We start from the raw sequence: 19,282 nt of genomic DNA on the forward strand, positions 1-19,282 counted from the left end.
TCTCCAGAGCCGACCATAGTGGTTCCCCACTCTTCATCAGGCTTTGTTGGCTTCCTGCCTTTTCCATGCTACCAGCATGTTTGCTACCAGCCAGAGAAGACCTCTGCTTTTAAGGGTCATGGGGATGTAGCAGAGAGTCTTGTTCCATTCAACTGTACCCTGGAACACTAGCATGATCATGATGACAAGTAGGGATCAGACAGAGCTTAATAATCCTGTTCCATTCAACTGTATCGTGGAACACTAGTATGATCATGGTGACAAGTAGGGATCATGGACCAGGTCTGGGAATGAGGCCATGGAATATGTGAGACCAACTTTAAAATTCTATCTATGAAAACGTTCTCATATTTTCTTAGCGCTATGAGATTTCTTTTTCAAAATGTATCCTGCCTTTGGTTACAATGATAGAGGGAACATTGTCTATAATGAGGTTAGTGACTGATCCCCCATTCTCCCTTTCCTTGGGCACTCTAGAGCTGAGGTCTCAAATTTCATTCTGGAGGTCAGAAATAGGAGAGAACGTGTAAACATAACTGTTTCAGTCCGTTTGAACCACTGTAACAGAACACCATAGACTGGGTAGCTCGTAAATAAGAAAAATTTACTTCCCACCGTTCTGAAGCCTGGAACAACTTCCAAGATCACCATGCCAGTCCATGTGACGTCCGATAAGTCCCTCTTCCTGGTTCATAGGCAGTTAGCTTCCTGCTATCATTTTTCACTTCAGAAGAGGCAAGGCTGTGTCTCTGGGGTCTCTTCATGGTGCACTAATCTGATTTAGGAACTCTCTGCTTTCTTGACCCAAACATCTCCACAGGCTCTACCTTCTAATAGCATCCCTTGGAGGCCAGGATTTCAGCCTATGAACTGGAGGGGGGCGGGGGACAGAAACATTCGTCCATCGTAACAACTAAGATCACAGATGGACACAAACCTCTGGCCTTGGAAGAGTCATGGGAGAAAGGCAAAACTTAACCTGAACACGGAATACTGCCAAGACCACACAACAGCCATTTTTGAATATTTTAAAGGCTATACTATAAGAAGGGAATGTGTCTGCCTAACTTCAGGAGCCTAAAATGAAACACTAATGGAAGGTATGAGAAGATTTTTGGCACCATGTTGGAAAGCACTTTCTAAGGGAGCTGGACAGATTGTTTGAGCTGGTCTGCTTATGGCATGATGCTTTCCCTGGCACTGCTTCAGAATGCAGAGATAACAACTTGATAAGAATGATGTGAGGAAAAAAAAAAAAGAATAGCGAATAACGTGAGGAAGGGGAGTTGGGTTAGATGGGCCTCTAGGCTCCTCCTCCCCTCCCCCTTCTCCTTCTGCTTCTCCTCCTCCTTCTTCTGTTCCCCTCCCCCTCCCCTTCCCCACTCTTCCTTCTCCTGCCTTGTTTTTGGGTGTGCATGTGGAGGCCCAAGCTTGACATCAGGCATCTTCCTTGCTCCCTCCCCACCTTATTCTTTGAAATAGGATCTCTCAATCAAATCCAGAACTCACACACATAGTTAGTCTATCTAGCTGGCTTGCTCCCCAGGGATCCCCTGTCTCTTCCTTCCAAGGTTGGAATAGCCACCACATTCACCCGGTGTTTATACAGGTTCTGGGGATCCAAACTCTGGCTGTCTTGCTTGTTCAGCAAGTGGTTTAACTACTGAGCCATCTCCCAAGCACCCACATACACGCATTTTGTCCTTCCTTTTACAAAGAAATAAAAATTTGACATAGCTCAAATAAAAATCTGACTCTGAACTTGCTATGTAGCTGAGGATGACCTTGAACTTCTGATCCCTCCTGCTTCTGCCTCCTGAGTTCTGGAATTTCGAGCCCATGTCATCACACTCAATTATGTGGTGCTAGAGATCAAACCCAGGCTTTCATGCACGCTAAGCAAACACCGCATGAACTGAGCTACATCCCCAGCACACATACATACCCTTGAGTTCTTTTCAACCCTGAGGTCATTGTTTGATAATGACACTACTTCTTTTACAGTTGTTTCTTTGGTTCAAATCCTCCACTTTTTTCTGCGTGTTCTCCACCATGATGGTAAATGTTACAGCCTAAAATCAGCTTCACCTGGTCCTCTTTTCCAGTTGCCTATTTTCACAATCAAGTTTGAATAGCAGAAAATATGGAGTGTAGATAGAAAGAAAAAAATGGTAGATTATGTAAAGGCACAAATATCAGGGCCAGCAGAGCTTTGAGGGGTGACCATTTGGGAAAGACTCTGGGGGAAAAAAAAGAGCTAAAACCAAGGAGAATGAGAAGGATAAAATATAGGCAAGACAGAGGTCTCTTGGGCTATGTCTGGGGACAGCACAGGGTCATAAACACCAGTGAAAACGGAACACAAGGAACAAGATTGATGCAACAGACTCGTGGTAGGAAAGTCAGTGGAAATTTACAGACCTGGTCTTGATAAGATGGCAAAGCCTCAAGACTGGAACCTAGCTAAGCAGGCAGTCTGACTTAGCCCTGGGTGGGAAAGTAACTCTCAGAAGACCAAACAGATGGTGAATTCAAATTCCAAGAACAAAAGGCGGCTGAGACCCACAGGGGTCGGAGTGGCTATTCAATGCCAAGTGTTAAGAACTTCCCCCAAAAACTAAGACAAAACTTCATCCAACATCAACAAGTTGGAAACCACGTCACTCATTGGCTTTTGGGAGAACCAAGCCCAGATGCTAAAAGGCTCGTTCCCGGGTCAGAGCATGCCCAGATGAACAATCTGATCATGTCCCAGATTTCCAGGGTCATCTACATCTGACAGCTTGAAAGTCTGATAAAAATTGAACTTGTCACTGCCTCTTCTGGGCTTCTTAAATATGAAAGGAAATCACTTTCATGAACACGAAAGATAATAGTGAATGTTTGAACTGTGGCCTCCCTTTTCAGTTAGGGGCTTATTTATACAAGTAGAGGAAGTACAGATTGGTGTTTCATAGGCAACTTTTGGTTTCTTGGTCAGTGTCGTTGCCATGTCCTGCATGGGTAGGTCCTGGAAACCCAGCTGGGGCAACATGGGAATGAAGAAACAACAGACAGTGAAGAAATGACAGATACACATACCAAACAGCTGATCGGGTGGGCTGCGCTCACTCCGATGGAGGGCACCTACTGTGCAACCAGGAAATTCAGCATATTTATTCTGTACGGTACAACAAAGCAGGGTAGCCAGGCAGGGTTGGTTAGTAGGAGAACAGTCTCAGGTTGCAGTCGTCCTGGAGGAGGAGGCTGAGGATGCTAGTTTTTGCACACACTGGTCAATCATTCAAAAACTCAAACCTGGACCAGAAGAAGGCTTTCTCATTCCTCTGAGACTCACCTGAGGAAGGGCTTGCCACTGCTATGTAGTGGAGACACTGGGGTCATTGACATGGCCATGCCCATATCAACAATACAAAATTACTCAGGAATTCACCCACTCTCCACGTATCATTGAGCTTCGTTTGTGCACTTAGCTGAAGAAGTACTCTAACATGTCCTCCAAGAAAGGACTAGAACATTGAGGAAGAAAGAGCAGAAAAATCATAAGAGACAGAGGACCCAAAGGACTGATGTGAAAGTGTCCTCTGGACAGGACAAGAATGCTGCCACCGTGAACTCAAAACAGTACAGTTACCTGAACAAGACCCACACAAGATCGTACCAATCAACATGGCACCATGGATGAGGGAAGGGCCCTCAAAGCCACACCACAACATCAGTTGATGGCTGCTGAGGAAGGGAGAGCCAGTTTTACTCAAGGACAAGCCTCCAGGTGATAGGTTGTCCGTGCCCACACAGCAAAGTGCATATGCACAAACTAATTGTACTCAGTAGGGTGTGTATGTGTGTGTGTGTGTGTGTGTGTGTGTGTGTGTGTGTGTGTGTGTGTGTGACTATTATAGAGGAAGATGACATGAATTTGAAAGTGGGGTGTTGGGGGATACTGAAGGATCAGGAGTGGGGAAGGAGAGGTGGATATGATGAAAATACTTTATATTCAAGTATAATATTCTAAAAAAATTTAAAAGGAATTTTTTTAAAGCTCTCTTACCTGGTCAAAAGTAGCTCCGTGTCTACAAATAAAATGACCTTTTAAAGGTGAGGAAATTTCTTCGGCCTGCATTTTCTAAACTGACAGAAATCATTAACTGTTCAGTCCATCCTTGTGAGTTGGTGTTCACCATAGATGGGTAGAGGTGGACAGTGAAAGTGCACACTGTCATGCGTTGACCATTTGCACACTCAGAATTCATTCATAAGTAGGAGTGTTAGCCCCCAATGTATTAGAGTTGGAAGGCGAGCTTTTCTACATTTCCCTAACTACTTCCTAGCCATACCACTTGCCTCCCAAGTGGGGCTCTCTGAGACTGTAAATGCCTTGTAAGTTTCTGCTTTTATCCTTGCAGAAAACCCTATTGAACGATCAGTTGGTGAACAGTTATTCATCCTTTTCCTAGCGGTCAGGACCCACACTCTCCATTCCCTTTGTCCTCCAATTACCTTCTCTGCACCGCCTCCCTGTTCCTTGTGATATAAAACATTGTGGGACATAAGAAATAGGACTTTTTAGTGGCAAAGTGCAGCAAGGGTCCCAAAGTACAGGACATGCCTACTTCTACTCCTAGCCATCTGCCTTTTCCTTCACAGGATCCGTTACAGTTCACAATTCAGTATTTGTGTTTATGTGTGACCATGTAACTTCATTTTTCTCATCAAGACTGGAAGCTCTCTGAGGGCGAGGAGGAGCAGGGGATGCTTTGTTCCCCCATAGTATCCTATGGGCAGCGCAAGTCCCGGCCAGTCACAGACGCTCAACGCGCTTGTTGAATGAGTGAAAGCACACATGGAGTGTCCAGACCAAGTGCTTCCTCAGGTCTTTGCGCTCTATTCCACCAGTTTAACAACCAAATCACTCTTCTGGCTCTTCCAGACGGCACAAGATATACAAAGAACAATTCAACCTCACCTCCTGGGATCCTCCACTGCAGCTCCGACCAGAGGCCAGCTGGGTCCAGTTCCACTTGGGGATCAACAGCCATGGGCTGTACTCCCGGTCCAGTCCTGTTGTCAGCAAGCTCCTCCATGACATGAGACACTTCCCTACCATCAGTGCTGGTGAGGCTCACGGGGTTAGCCAGGAGGAGTCGAGCCATCTCAGGCCAGGCTCCAGGAACTAGTCAAGGGTTGCCAGCAATATATGATTATACAAGGTTAATAAGAAGCAAATCGCATTCCTTTTGAAGGAGATCTTACAGCATTAATCTCACCATAGAGAGAAACCTAAGACATAACAGAGACCTAGATGTTTTGGACTCTTCACGGAAGGTGATGTCATTGTTTACTGAGTGCATCCTTTGTACCAGGTGATGTGTAACTGGATGTTTCTCAGTTCTGCCTGGCCCCATGGCCCCTCAGCCATTTATAAATTAAGCATTCAGAGACTTATATTAATTACAAACTGTATGGCCTATGGCTTCAGCTTCTTGCTAGCTAGCTCTTTCATCTTAAATTAACCCATTCCTGTTAATCTATACGTTGCCACATGGCCATGACATGACCAGTCTGCTGGCATCTTGTTGCTCACTTTGGCGGCAGCTGGCATCTCTCTCGACTCTGCCCGTCCGTCTTCTCTCTATCTCTGCTTGGATTTCCCGCCTAGCTGTAAGCTAGCTTCCTTGCCATAGACCAAAACAGCTTTTATTGTTATTATTATTATTATTATTATTATTATTATTATTATTATTATTATCCAGTGGGAGCCACACATATTCACAGCATACAGAAAGACATCCCACAGCAGTGATGTGTTCTTTCTTATATCCTTCTGGCATGAACATTATCACTGCCATGTACAAATGGGGTTCAGCAAGTGCTGGAGCTAGGATTCAAACCCAGGCTTATGAACCCCAAGTTTGTGCTTTCAAGCACCTATGACAGGACATGTGACATGAGAAGTTATTAGCAGAAGACAAAAGTAGACCAAGAATGGCTGAAGTATAGAGGGAGGGGCTAGAAAGCACAGAGTCTAGGAAGGAGCAGGGAGAGACGGTAGCCACTGGGCTTTAAAAGAATGCCTCCTGGGTGTTCATGGCTAAGATTCCCAAGCTACATCAGTCCCTCCTCCTGTGGGGTGTGGTCAGATCTGGGAGCCTGTCTTTGTTGGGGACCCTGCAGGAAGTCCTCATCCCCCCTCTTCTCCTTTGCAGATTACAGCCAGGATGAAAAGGCCCTGCTGGGGGCCTGTGACTGCTCACAGAGTAAGTGCCCTGACACAACCTCCAACCAGCCTCCAACAGGGGCTCTCCCTGCCCAGTCCCTGGGAACTCAACACTCCCCCCAGCCACCCACAGTAAAAGGCATCGGTCATAGAAACTCTGGGGAGCATCAAACTGGTCAAAATGTAGTGCAGTGGGGTGGGTGGTCAGCATCATTAGGGAGTTTGTTAGGAACACGGAATCCCCCTCTGTACTCTGATTTTCAGAATCTGAATGTTGACAGAATCTCGGGTGACTGGAGTAGGATTGCAGATCCAAGAGGCAATTGTACAGGACAATGGTTCCTGATGCTGCATCTCACCCCTGAGAGCTTTAAAGAGGCCTATTGCCTGCCTCTGCCTCCAGACGTCTAGGCCCAACTGCAGAGAGGGAGGCTCACGGCAATGTTTTTAAAGTATCCCAGGTGATTCTCAAGCAACCAAGCTTGAAACATACAGGAGTAAATGTCAGACAGAATGGGAAAGCCAGGAGAAAAAGGGATCAGGGCTCCCCTCTGGGTGCTGCAAACTGGTTTCAGATAGGTCTGAACAGTGAAGGCTGCAAGTTGCCCCCAGCCCTGAGTGGCCTCAATTATTTGCCTAGATGTGCTGAACACACATCTCTACATACTCATGAGATGACACATTCCTGTAATCCCAGAACTTGAGGAGTTTAAGCAGGAGGATCAAGAGTCCAAGGCCAAACTGGGCTATACAGCAAGACCCTATCTCAAAGGCTGGGAAGTGAGGGGGAGAGGAGAGGAGAAGAGGGGAGGAGAGGGAAAAGGAGAGGAGGGGAGGAGAGGGGAGAGGAAAAGAATGGAGGGGAGGAAAGGGGAGAGGAGGAGAGGAGAGGGGAGGCGAGGGGAGGCGAGAGGAGGAAGAGGGAAAGAAAGGAAGGAAAGGAAGAAAGAAGGGTACAGAAGAGAAATGAAAGGCAAGAAGAGTAGAGAGGAGAAGGAGGAGTGACAAGGTAAGGGAAGATGACAGGGTGACAAGAAGCGTGTCATGATAAATCGTCAAATTCACAAATTTTCAGGTCCATACATGACATTCTCAAAAACACTGTTTTAAAACAGGAAGCAAAAGGTCCTGGGTTTGATCCAAGCACCACAAAACAAAATGAGATTAAAAACAAGAATTTGACAAACCCTAGACCCAGCCCAGGCATAGAATCTTAAATAGGAAGCCATTATGGACACAGAAGTCTGATACAACAGACAACTTAGCAGGAAATCTTAAGATCACAACTGGAACCCAAAGAGAGGCTGGTCCTTTTAGGAAAACAGTCTATGGGGAGTTTTCAGTAGCATCTGTTTTGGGAATCCTGTTCCCCAAATATCTGGCCTCTTCCCAAACAGGCAGAAAAGCTGTACTGAGCCTTCTGAAAACAGCCAGACATGGCGGGGTTTGCCCCTCAGGCTTTGCAAAGCATGTTGTCTTTGGGGTCTTCTTAAGTAACAGAAAAAAACTGAATTTATTAATTGTGTCACAGTCCTGGCTTAGACATCACTCTTCTACCCCTCCTAGTTGTGAAACCCAGTGGGGTCCACCTGAAGCTGGTTCTGAGGTTCTCGGACTTCGGGAAAGCCATGTTCAAACCCATGAGGTAAGTGAAGCCTTCCTCACCACCTGGTGGTAACCCTGGGGGAGCGTTGACCAAAAGATAGTAAAGGTAACCTAGTATCCTCATCCCCATCTGCCCCACACATAGAACTATTTTGGTGACAATAATAATAATTAAAAACAATAATAACTACCCTTACTGTTGACTGGGGCCCTCAGTAGCATCCATGCTGTGCATGCTACATGAATTGTGGTTTTGGACATCAACAGTCTCATGAAACCTCATGACCTAAGTGTAACTATAATGTCCACTCCGAGGTGAATACACCAAGCCTCTGAGAAACCAGATTGCCCCAGACTCCACATCACAAACAGTGGGCCCAAGAATTACAGCCAAGCAGCCAGACTGCTAGGCTGACTTGCTCTTACTTATAATGAATCCTCACCTTCATCAAGGACCAACAATTACCCTCTTTTTGACATCACAAAGTTTACTTCACATGACAATACTTGCTTTGACTGAAAACCTAAATGATGAGAAAGGCTGCTATGAAGTCCTGTGGATATACACATTAACATGTTTTGTTCATAACAACAGCATCCATGTCTTTGGACTTTATAGTACATGTCCACGAGTGAAATGATGGCAGAGTTTGGTATGTGCATGCATTCATGAATGTATGTGTGTGTGTGTGTGTGTGTGTGTGTGTGTGTGTGTGTGTGTGTACTATCAGCCCCCAGTGGGTCTCTGGACCACAGGTTTGGGTTTCCTGGAGTAGAGTGCAACACCTTGGCCAGTAGAATGTTCTCTTGTGAATGACATGCATAGGGAAGAATGACCCCATAAATGGTTCTGTTGCTCAAGTCATGTGTTCCTCCAGAGCTTTCTGCCTTCCAGCGCTGTTTATTTGTGTTGACTTAGATCCACACTTTGCAGCCAGCCGACCAAGGAGAAGCCTGTTGAATAGCCCAGTCACTGGTTGTGGTGGTGGAACCTAGCGACCTGAGCACTGAATGTGTCTCAGTCATCTGAATTAGGGAACAAAAGCACCTCTTAAAGTACAGGGTTGGAGTCAACAAGCTGCATGTTGGATTCCCTTTGGAACTTTGAACAGCTGAGATGTCTCAGTCCCACTCTCTCAGAGTCCAGTGGGCTTGCTCTAGACCCACCCTGCATGATCCCAAGGCCCAAGTAACCTTGAGAACCCTTTATATAAGGAGTTTCCTCCATCAGAAATGAAAAAACCAAGTTGTTTACTTGATTTAAACATACAACCATTCAGTGATACAAAACATTTGAATATCATCTGTTCATATGTATTGATTTTTTTTAAATCCCACCACCCAACATATAAAACCATACATGAAATTTAAAATGTTGCCCTGTACACACTTTCACATTTCATTTGCCAAAATTACTTGCGCTGCTCCTTATCATCCCGAGAGTCAGGCTGAGTGTCACTGTTAGGAGTGAGTTCTTTCCTCTCCTCTCCCATCACCAGTGCTGTTCTGATTGAGGTTGGCCTTGGTTCCATCAGGCCACACTGCCAGCACAGATGAGGTCCTCCCCACCATGTTAGTTTGTGTAGCTGTGACCAAATACCCAAGAAAAGCAATTTAACAGTGGAAAGGTTTGTTTTGGCTCACGGTTTCAAAGGGCTCAGTCCATTGTGTGTGTGTCAGGGGGTGTTGGAGCAAAACAGTTCTTACCATAGTGTCCAGCAGGCAGAGAAAAGGGCACAGAGGGTGGGGTCGAGGCAAGATGGGCCCAATGACCTACCCCTGCCTCCTTCCTTTCACTGCCTCCCCCAAATGCTCTCCTATTAGGATCTCCTTGACTCTAGAAAGACCATCATACACACACCCAGATGTGTTTTTGCTGACCTCCTAGGCTTTTCTTTGTTGCTGGAGAGCTTCTCTCCAGGTCCCACCAAGCCCCGCAGTCCCACAACCCATGTATAAAATAATCACTCAGACGCTTATATTACTTATAAACTGTATGGCCATGGCAGGCTTCTTGCTAACTGTTTTTATATCTTAAATTAACCCATTTTTATAAATCTGTACCTTGCCACGTAACTCATGGCTTACCAGCATCTTTACATGCTGCTTGTCATGGCAGTGGCTGGCAGTGTCTCTCCCCTCAGCCTTCCACTTCCCAGAATTCTCCTCTCTCCTTGTCCCGCCTATACTTCCTGCCTGGCCACTCGCCAATCAGTGTTTTATTTATATTGAGCGATATCCACAGCATTTCTCAGTCTAATCCAGTTGCCAGTGAAGTTCATAACCATCCCACAAGCTGATGAATCTGCCTCCATCAGATAAAGTAAACTATGTAAGAAATTGAATGTCAAAACATTCCTTTTCCAAAGAACAATTTCAGGAGGAGAATCTCATTTTATGACCAAACATACAGACATACAGAGCACCAAAGTCAACATATTGTGTGTGTGCACATGTGCAAATGTGTGTCTATGTGTGTGTATGTGTGTGTGTGTGTGTCTCTTCTCTCTCTCTCTCTCTCTCTCTCTCTCTCTCTCTCTGTAGCTAGAGTTTTCCTGCCTGGCCCACAGTCCCACAGCCGCTCAGACCCGACCAAGTAAACACAGAGACTTATATTGCTTACAAACTGTATGGCCATGGCAGGCTTCTTCCTAACTGTTCTTATAGCTTAAATTAATCCATTTCCATTAATCTATACCTTGCCACATGGCTCGTGGCTTACCGGCATCTTCACATGCTGTTTGTCATTGTGGCGGCTGGCAGTGTCTCTCTGACTCAGCCTTCCACTTCCCAGCTTTATTCTCCTCCTTGTCCCGCCTATGCTTCCTGCCTGGCCACCGGCCAAAAGTGATTTATTTATTGACCAATCAGAGTAACACATTTGCCATACAGAACACCCCACAGCATGTGTGTGTGTGTGTGTGTGTGTGTGTGTGTGTGTGTGTGTGTGGTTGCAGGTACTTCCATGTGTCTGGAAGCCAGAGGACAGCTTTGGGCATTGTTCCTCAAGTCCTGTTTGTTTGTTTGTTTGTTCTTTGAGGCAGAGTCTCTCATTGGCCTAGAACTCACCAAGTAGATGAGGATCTCGGCCTCCCCAGCACTGACAAACCAGGCTTTCTTTTTAATATGGGTTCTGGGTTCTGACTGAGCATCAGTCCTCTTGCTTGCAGAGTGAGCTATCTCCTCAGGCCCTTTGTCTTTATGTCTTTATCTTTAAGAGATGTGGTCTTTCCATGGCTGGTCTCAAACTCCTGGGCTCAAGTCATCTTCCTGTCATGGCCTCCCAAATGGCCATGCTCTTTAGTCAGAGCCACAGCAGTGAGCATACAATCATGGGCAGAGACCCCATCAGGCATGTGACTCTTTAACATCACGCTCCCCTAAACAAGCTCTATCAATGGGGTTCTGGCCAGCATAGAGTTTTAAATTATGAGTACCCATAAGAGAGTACCAGTTAGAGCAGGCCACCTAGGGAACACTGATAAATGAAACAAAGCAACAAAGGGGGAGGGAGAGAAGATATAACGCAAAGTTTCATCCATAATTCTATGAAATTTAGTTCAAAATCCAAGTACAGTATCATTTTTTAACATATTTTTTCTTTTAAAATGTATGTGTGTCTTTCCTCTGAGTAAGTTAAAGTGAAAAGCATTTGTCCCCTTACAACAAGAATGTAAATTTGTCTTTGTAAAGTACACATTCTAAGCATGAGGGTGAGACTTTTACATTTGTTTGTTCATTGGTTTGTTTGTTGGTTGGTTGGTTTGGAACTGGGTGCAAATTCCACAGCACCCATGTGGAAGTCAGAGATGGCTCCTAGGAGTCAGCTCTTTTATTCCACTATGTGGGACTCAGGAGCAGAACTCAGGTCATCAGGTTAGATGGCAAGTGCCTTTACCCACTGAACCATCTCACTGACTTCCAGGTGTAGCTGAAGTTTTTCTGGTCCCACCCAGCTCCTGAAGCCCCATGGTCCCACAGATGCTCAGACCCAAATGAACACACAGAGACTTATATTAATTACAAACTGTATGGCCTAATGGCTCAGGGTTCTCGCTAGCTAGCTCTTACTTCTTAAATTAACCCATTTCTATAAATCTATACTTTGCCACATGGCTCATGGCTTACCGGTACTTTTACATCTTGCTTTTCCCTGGTAGTGGCTGGCAAGGCCCCCTCTGCTCTGCTTTTTCCTTCCTCTCCCTCTAGTTAGAATGTCCCACCTAACCTTATTCTGCCTCACCATTGGCCAAACAGCTTTATTTATCAACTAATCAGAGCAATACATATTCACAGCATACAGAACAATATCACCCATCATTTCCCCTTTTCTTTTGAAGACTAGATAGTTATAATTTTCCTTGGTTATGATAAAAGATAAATTAGATATGAAACTTCAGACTCACAAATATAGGATAGATGATAGAATATTTTCTTTAATTTTGCCAAATACAAATAGACTAGATATTGTAACTGTAATTCTTGTGTGATAACTGTTCTATGTAATTTTACTATGTTAAAGTTAAAACCCTCCTTTTTGATTAGACAGAAAAGGGGAAATGCTGTGGGATAATGCTTTTGTACACTGGTTTAATAAAGTGCTGGTTGGCCAGTATCCAGGCAGGAAGTATAGGCCGGGCGAGCAGATGAGGAGAATTCTGGGAAGAGGAAGGCTTGAGTCAGAGTCACCAGCCAGACATGGAGGAAGCAAGATGACAAGGCAGAACTGAGAAAAGGTATCAAGCCATGTGGCTAAACATTGTAGCTAGAGTTTTCCTGCCTGGCCCACAGTCAGGACAAATCTCTGTCACCCACCAGTCCCACAGTCACTCAGACCCAACCAAGTAAACACAGAGACTTATATTGCTTAAACTGTTTGGCCTAATGGCTCAGGCTTCTAGCTATCTAGTTCTTACATCTTAAATTAATCCATTTCTATAAATCTATACCTTGCCACATGGCTCGTGGCTTACTGACATCTTCACATGCTGCTTGTCATGGTGGCGGCTGGCAGTGTCTCCCTCCGCCTTCCTGTTCCCTCATTTCTCTTCTCTGTTAGTCCCGCCTATACTTCCTGCCTAGCCACTGGCCAATCAGTGTTTTATTTATTGACCAATCAGAGCAATTTAACATACAGACCAGCCCACAGCAAAACATAGATAAGAATTATGGGTTAATTTAAGTGTAAGAGCTAGTCAGTAATAAGCCTGAGCTAATGGCCATACAGTTCATAATTAATATAAGCCTCTGTGTGTTTACTTGGGGGACACAAGTGGGAGAGATCTGTCCCAACTGCCAGTCTGCTGGGACATAGGAAAACTTCCAACTACACCCAGGAGATACTTCAAACTGTAAAATGTACAACATATTGCACATGAAATGTACTTTCTTTAGTGCTCAACATAGAAGAATCAGTGATGTCAAGTAAAAATAGCCTTTATTTTTTTGGTTGTTAGTTGGTTTTGATGTTTTGTTATGTTTTGCAAGACAGGGTTTCTCTGTGTACCCCTGGCTGTCCTGGAACTTACTCTGTAGACCAGGCTGGCCTAGAACTCAAGAGTGCTGGAATTAAAGGCGTGCATGTGCCACCACCACCCAGCAGCCTTCCAATTTCAAATCTATCATATCCCACATGAAAAAAAAATCTGAGAAATTTTATATTCTCATAGGAGAATGGGAACAGACACGCAGCATGCAGCAATGCCCTCACTTCTGGATGCTATGCTAGACCTGGCTGCATCTCTATGATCTACTTCCTGCAGCCTCACTGCAGAATTGGCTTGTGCTCCTCTGGCAGTGTGCCTTACCATTTGGCTTGTGGAGGCTGGTTGTCTACGTGTTGTTTGTGGCTCTACCTCTGTTTATGCCTACCTTTGCTTTTCCAGTCTTTGGAACAGGGTCACACTCTGTGCTATAAAATTACTCGAAGATCATCGTACTTCCCCATTTATTAGCATGAAAGTGAAGTCAGTATGGAGGCTGCAAGTCAGCCCAGGATGCTGGAAGCGCTTTCCTAACATCGAACCACACCTCCCAGCGCCCTCCGCAGGGTGGTGAATTGTAGAGAGCCGTGCACGGCCGCGCCGCAAAGTTAGTACCGGCATCCGGCTTCTGCCTTCCCGATGGCAGGTGCTCCTTATTTGGCTAAGGCTAGGATCTGGCTTGCTTCCGCACACCTGGACCTAATCTGGCTTGCTTGCGTATGTCTGACCCTAGCGGCATTGTCCACGTGGCACCACGGGGTTGATTGCCCAGTGGCTATAAAGGGCGTGGGCTGGCTTTCCCCAGGAGGAAGATCGGAGGAGATAGGAGATCAGAGCGAGAGCGAGAGCGAGAGCGAGAGCGAGAGCGAGAGCGAGAGCGAGAGCGAGAGCGAGAGCGAGAGCGAGAGCGAGAGCGAGAGCGAGAGCGAGAGCGAGAGCGAGAGCGAGAGCGAGAGCGAGAGCGAGAGCGAGAGAAGAGGGGAATCGGAGGAGAAGGAGAAGAGAGAAGATGACTTTCCCCGGGGTCAGAAGATTGTTCAAGGTTCCTGAATAAACTGCTTGGAGAAGAGCCTGGTGTTGCGTCTTCCTTGCTGGTCGAGGCGGACGCGGCAGTGAATCCCAAGAGTTTTTTGGGCAAATCAGCCACTACTCCCAAACGCTTCTTAAGCAGGAAACTTGGCAACAATGGTGCCTATAAAAAGCCTGCCTTTTCCTACTTTGCATGTCTCCTCCCCGCTCAGGAAGGGAGAGGCCCAGCCCTAATTTGTGGGTCCACCATCTACACCCACATGGAAAGCATCAGACAGGCTCTCTCCTTGGGTTTACCATGGAAGGCTGAGTCCAGGACATGATTCCTTCCTTCCTTCCAGACAGCAGCGAGAGGAGGAGACACCCGAGAACTTCTTCTACTTCATAGACTTTCAAAGACACAATGCTGAGATCGCAGCTTTCCACCTGGACAGGTAGGTCTGGCCTCTGAAGAGAACACAGACTGCAAGGGCCAGTGCCCCGGGGAGGGGGTGCTACCCAGACCTTTGGGAAGAACTCAGAAGTACTTATTCCTGGCTTTTCATCTCCTCACCTCAAGTGGAGGGTCTTCAGATCTCATTTCTCCTTCCAACTCCATTAGGTTAAAAACATACGGCCTTTTAAGATAATGAACAATTTATATATAGTTTTACTGTAATATATATATATATATATATATATATGTTGATATATGTTGCTGAGATGGACTGTTATGTAGCCCAGCTTGGCCTCTCATTCACTCCATAGCTAAGGGTAGATCTGAACTTCTGATCCTCCAGTCTCTGCTTCCCAAATGCTAGGAGTACAAATATACACCCCTATACCCGAAAAAATGAGACAACTTAGAAGACAATCACATTGCCATGGTAGATATGACATCACCTTTGTCCTACTTCCTGCTCTGGAGATGAAAAATGCAATCCTATTTGCCACAAAATCAGAACCCGTATTTGGACAAGATCCTCAAGTGACTAGTATGCGCATTCAAGTCTGAGAAATATTGACCAGGACACAATGTGGATGGTGGGAGCATTCACCCGGGAGCTCAACGGAAGAAGGATCCTGCATAACTTTCAGGGTAGGATTTGCCCTGGTCTTGATTGTGTCCACACAGCAGAAATATCCTTAGCAGCTACACCACTGCTATATTCAGACACACTGTCAGGTTCTAACAGGTGTTGGCACAGATGTAGGGCTTTTCCACAGTCCCTAACTATCCCTCAGATCTGAACAAGGCTCCTTCTCTTCCAGGATTCTGGACTTCCGACGGGTGCCGCCAACCGTGGGGAGGCTAGTGAATGTCACCAAGGAAATCCTAGAGGTCACCAAGAATGAAATCCTGCAGAGTGTTTTCTTTGTCTCTCCAGGTGCAGTATCAGCCAGAGCCATATTCTAGATGTTAAGTACATGGTAAGGCATCCTATCTACTGTTGTGTTCAACAGCGGTCTGAGCTCTGCCATTAACACATGTGTTATTGGAGCAGGAGGGTGCTGCCATCCAACACTCCCGCCCATGTCTGCTAAAACATAACACCAGATAAACTATGACAGTAAAAAGGTTTGTGAGACACATCCCCAGGACTGCTGGCCTCCCAGGACTCAGAGATTATCCATCTAGCCTATCAAAGAATGTTCATCACATGATAGGATGCTCTAAAACATTTGAAACTTGGTACCCAAGATGTTCCGTTTAGTAGCATCTTCTAGGCCCAACAGCCTTTTCCCAGGCTGGGAGTTCAAAATTCCCATCCTACTTTTAAGGGGTTTCTTAGGGCAGAAGATGACATACCTATAAGCCCCCACTTTCCTTCTTTCTCCTCCCTCAACTTCCAGCTAACAACGTGTGCTTCTTCGCCAAGTGTCCGTATATGTGCAAGACTGAGTATGCTGTCTGCGGCAACCCGCACCTGCTGGAGGGCTCCCTCTCCGCCTTCCTGCCGTCCCTCAACCTGGCCCCCCGATTGTCTGTGCCCAACCCTTGGATACGCTCCTACTCACTGTCAGGAAAAGAGGAGTGAGTTGGCTTCCTGACCACAACACCATGCCCAGGGTCCTGCAATCCAGCTCTTCAGAATTGCCACAACTAAACCCTAACAGCTACCTCCATCCTCTTATTGATGCTAGGACCAACAGATCAAATATAGCTCCCTGTAGCTCATATATTGGATTGTAAGGTGTTTATTCTATAACAAAGTACCACATAGAGGAGCTGGGGAGGTGCTTACTATGTAAGCATGAACCGAGTTCAGATACCCAAAACACACTTAAAGCCAGGCAGGCATGGCAGCCACCTAAAATCTGAGCTGACAAGAGACAGAGACACTGGATCCCCACCACATAGTGGTTAGACAGACTAGTAAGAATTGGCATTTTCTGGGTTCAGCAAAGACATTGCTTCAGTAAATAGTGGGGAGGGATAGAAGAAGATACTGGACATCAACTTCAGGCCCTGCATACATGTGAACATGTATACATATACACATACGTATCACATATCTCAATAAAGAAGCACACAAGAGCTGAGGGAGTGAAACCCGGAGCAGGACCCCTTGACTGTATGCCCAGGGCCTAGCATATCTAACAGAATAGACACGTCAAACGAGTGGACTCAATGAACAGGTCAATTGGCAAATCACCACAGTCTGATGGGAAGAAAAGTTGACAGGAGAATTCCTGACAGGCATGGCTCTGTGAGACTGTGTGAAGGCCGGGCATGTGTAGCAGAGGCCAGTCTATGGGGTCGTGGGTGGTGCAGAAGTTCTGGACAACCAAGACCAAGAGCAACCAGGTGTGGTGCCTGTTCCCACCACCTGCTCTGGGACACCCTCTAGCATGTGGCACCCCAGCCTTCCACTTAGCATTCAGCAAAATCAAAGGACTCTGAACCTTCCCACCACCTGGAATCTGCAACCTCCCTTACCAGATGCCCTTGCCCAGGGTCCTCCTGAGGGGAGCCAGCTACCACCTGGCATCCTGAGATCACTAGCCCAGGGCAGGCTTGGGGAAGTAGGGATTTGGGAGGGTGGAGATGGTATGGAGAGGGCCCCCAACACCCTGGCATCTTGGCTTTTCCAGCCCCAGGACTTCTTCTCCCCCTCAGGTGGGAGCTCAACCCCCTTTACTGTGACACAGTAAAGCAGATCTACCCATACAACAGCAGCAACAGGCTGCTCGGCATCATCGACATGGCCATCTTTGACTTCTTGATCGGTAGGTACCCCACACAGGGCACCTGGCACAACTGCACTCTTCTTTGCCTAGGATTCTGGGAGACCTTAGCAAAACTGCAGCCCGGATCAGGAGGGGTGGATAGCCCTGCATCTCCCATATACGCAGGGGATGAAGTCCAAGGAAACAAAGTTAACATGCCCTGGTTTCTTGAAAGGGGGTGGGGTAGCACAGGTGTTGGAGGGGTTGCCACTGGCGAGGAAGATGCACCACCCTGCCATAAGGCCCAAACGGGCATCAGATCTGAAGCTGGATGTCCCTTCACTCAGTGAGAGGAAGCCAGTACGAAGGTGAGAAATATGTAGCAAGGCCACAGCTCCACAAACTAGTAATTCTACCATCTAGTCACATTGTGACCAGGCAAGGATGCTCCATGTTAGAGGCTGTGTGGGCTGAGAAAGCCCAACATCGATATATACAAGAGGCACAATGGCACACTTCTGCTCACTAGGCTGCCAGGCTGAGGCTGGGGGGGAGGGGAGAGTAAAAAAACCTAGAAATGCTGGTTGTGCTCCATGCTCAGGCTCCTGTGTTCCATCCCCAGAAGGCAGGTCAGGATCTTCTGTATCCATGGTCTTCAGACCCTTGCTCTCATCTCTCCCTTCCATTGCAGGAAACATGGACCGCCACCATTATGAGATGTTCACCAAGTTTGGGGATGATGGGTACCTTATTCATCTGGATAATGCCAGAGGGTAAGCACCAGTGCCCATGTCCCAGCTCTCCATCTCCAGCCATGTTTCCTGTGGCTGCTTGGGCACTGGAGGCCCTGAGGAGGGCCCACTGCCTGGACCTCTCCACTCCATCTTGCCCTATTTTCCACAAACCTTCTTCTTCTTTGCTAAGTACCACTGATTCTCCAGTGCAAGAGCGCTCTTGTGCCCACCAGTGGCTGAGACTCCCCGTGTCTTTTCGCTAGTTGTTACTTTCCTAGATGCAGAGCATGGCTTAGCCTCAGCGGCTGGCCTGCAGAGGCAGGAGGAGCTTGGTTGTCACTTAAGAGGCTTCTGTGACCTGATTGAGGAGGGAGCTGTTGAGACAGCTGCCATGGTGTCTGTCTGGCACCTTATCCCAGCTAATTCAAAGAAGGGTTAGGGAAGAGAGCATCCAGAGTGTTAAAGACTCTAGGCTTGCTGAAGCCCATTTCTTCTCCTAGGTTCGGACGACATTCCCAGGATGAAATCTCCATCCTCGCCCCTCTCTCACAGTGTTGCATGTAAGTTTCCATGCTTTCAAGTACCAATGGCAGGCAGCCATTCAGACATTTCATCCTGCTTGCAACCCAACTCTGAAAGCCTTCATCAGCTTTTCCTGGTCAAGGACATTATGGACAGAATGGTGTGAGCTGCCTTGCTTCCCAGAGCGCAGCCGTTCCCCAGTGACATCTCCTCTAGCAGAAAACGAGTTAAGATCTGATCTTTTAAAGTTGCCAACTAGAACCCTTAACCCACTCAGATAATCACCCACTTTTGCAGATATCAATGCTCTTTGATATTAATAATCAGCCCTCCACTTTTCCTGGCCCTCTTGTAAGCTCTTAAATATTGCTATTTCATCACCATCTAAGCAAAACCCTGACTGAAGTCTGGAAAGCTGGGTCAGACTGCAACTCTGGCTCCTTCTCTAAAGGACACCTACTTCTGCATCTCTGGCATTTTGGCCAGGCTTGTGACATCAGGTTCCTCTTAGCTATAGCTAATTATAAAGGGGTGATTCAGAC

The 19,282-nt window shown here is 46.5% G+C and overlaps 1 protein-coding gene across 1 annotated transcript in view; it reads left to right on the plus strand.

Annotated features, from left to right (window-relative positions):
• Positions 1-19,282, plus strand: part of Fam20a (FAM20A golgi associated secretory pathway pseudokinase) — a 56,536-nt gene that overhangs the window by 35,862 nt on the left and 1,392 nt on the right. The window contains exons 2-10 of the mRNA XM_052757880.1: positions 4,931-5,115; positions 6,207-6,257; positions 7,784-7,862; positions 14,676-14,768; positions 15,586-15,701; positions 16,168-16,348; positions 17,435-17,544; positions 18,176-18,257; positions 18,719-18,778. Of these exons, the coding sequence (XP_052613840.1) occupies positions 4,931-5,115; positions 6,207-6,257; positions 7,784-7,862; positions 14,676-14,768; positions 15,586-15,701; positions 16,168-16,348; positions 17,435-17,544; positions 18,176-18,257; positions 18,719-18,778 (957 nt within the window). The remainder of the gene's footprint in view (positions 1-4,930; positions 5,116-6,206; positions 6,258-7,783; positions 7,863-14,675; positions 14,769-15,585; positions 15,702-16,167; positions 16,349-17,434; positions 17,545-18,175; positions 18,258-18,718; positions 18,779-19,282) is intronic.

This window comes from Peromyscus californicus, unplaced genomic scaffold (genome assembly GCF_007827085.1).
Source record: "Peromyscus californicus insignis strain IS unplaced genomic scaffold, ASM782708v3 Scaffold_3__1_contigs__length_106647218, whole genome shotgun sequence".
In the NCBI taxonomy this organism is placed as follows: Eukaryota; Metazoa; Chordata; class Mammalia; order Rodentia; family Cricetidae; genus Peromyscus; species Peromyscus californicus.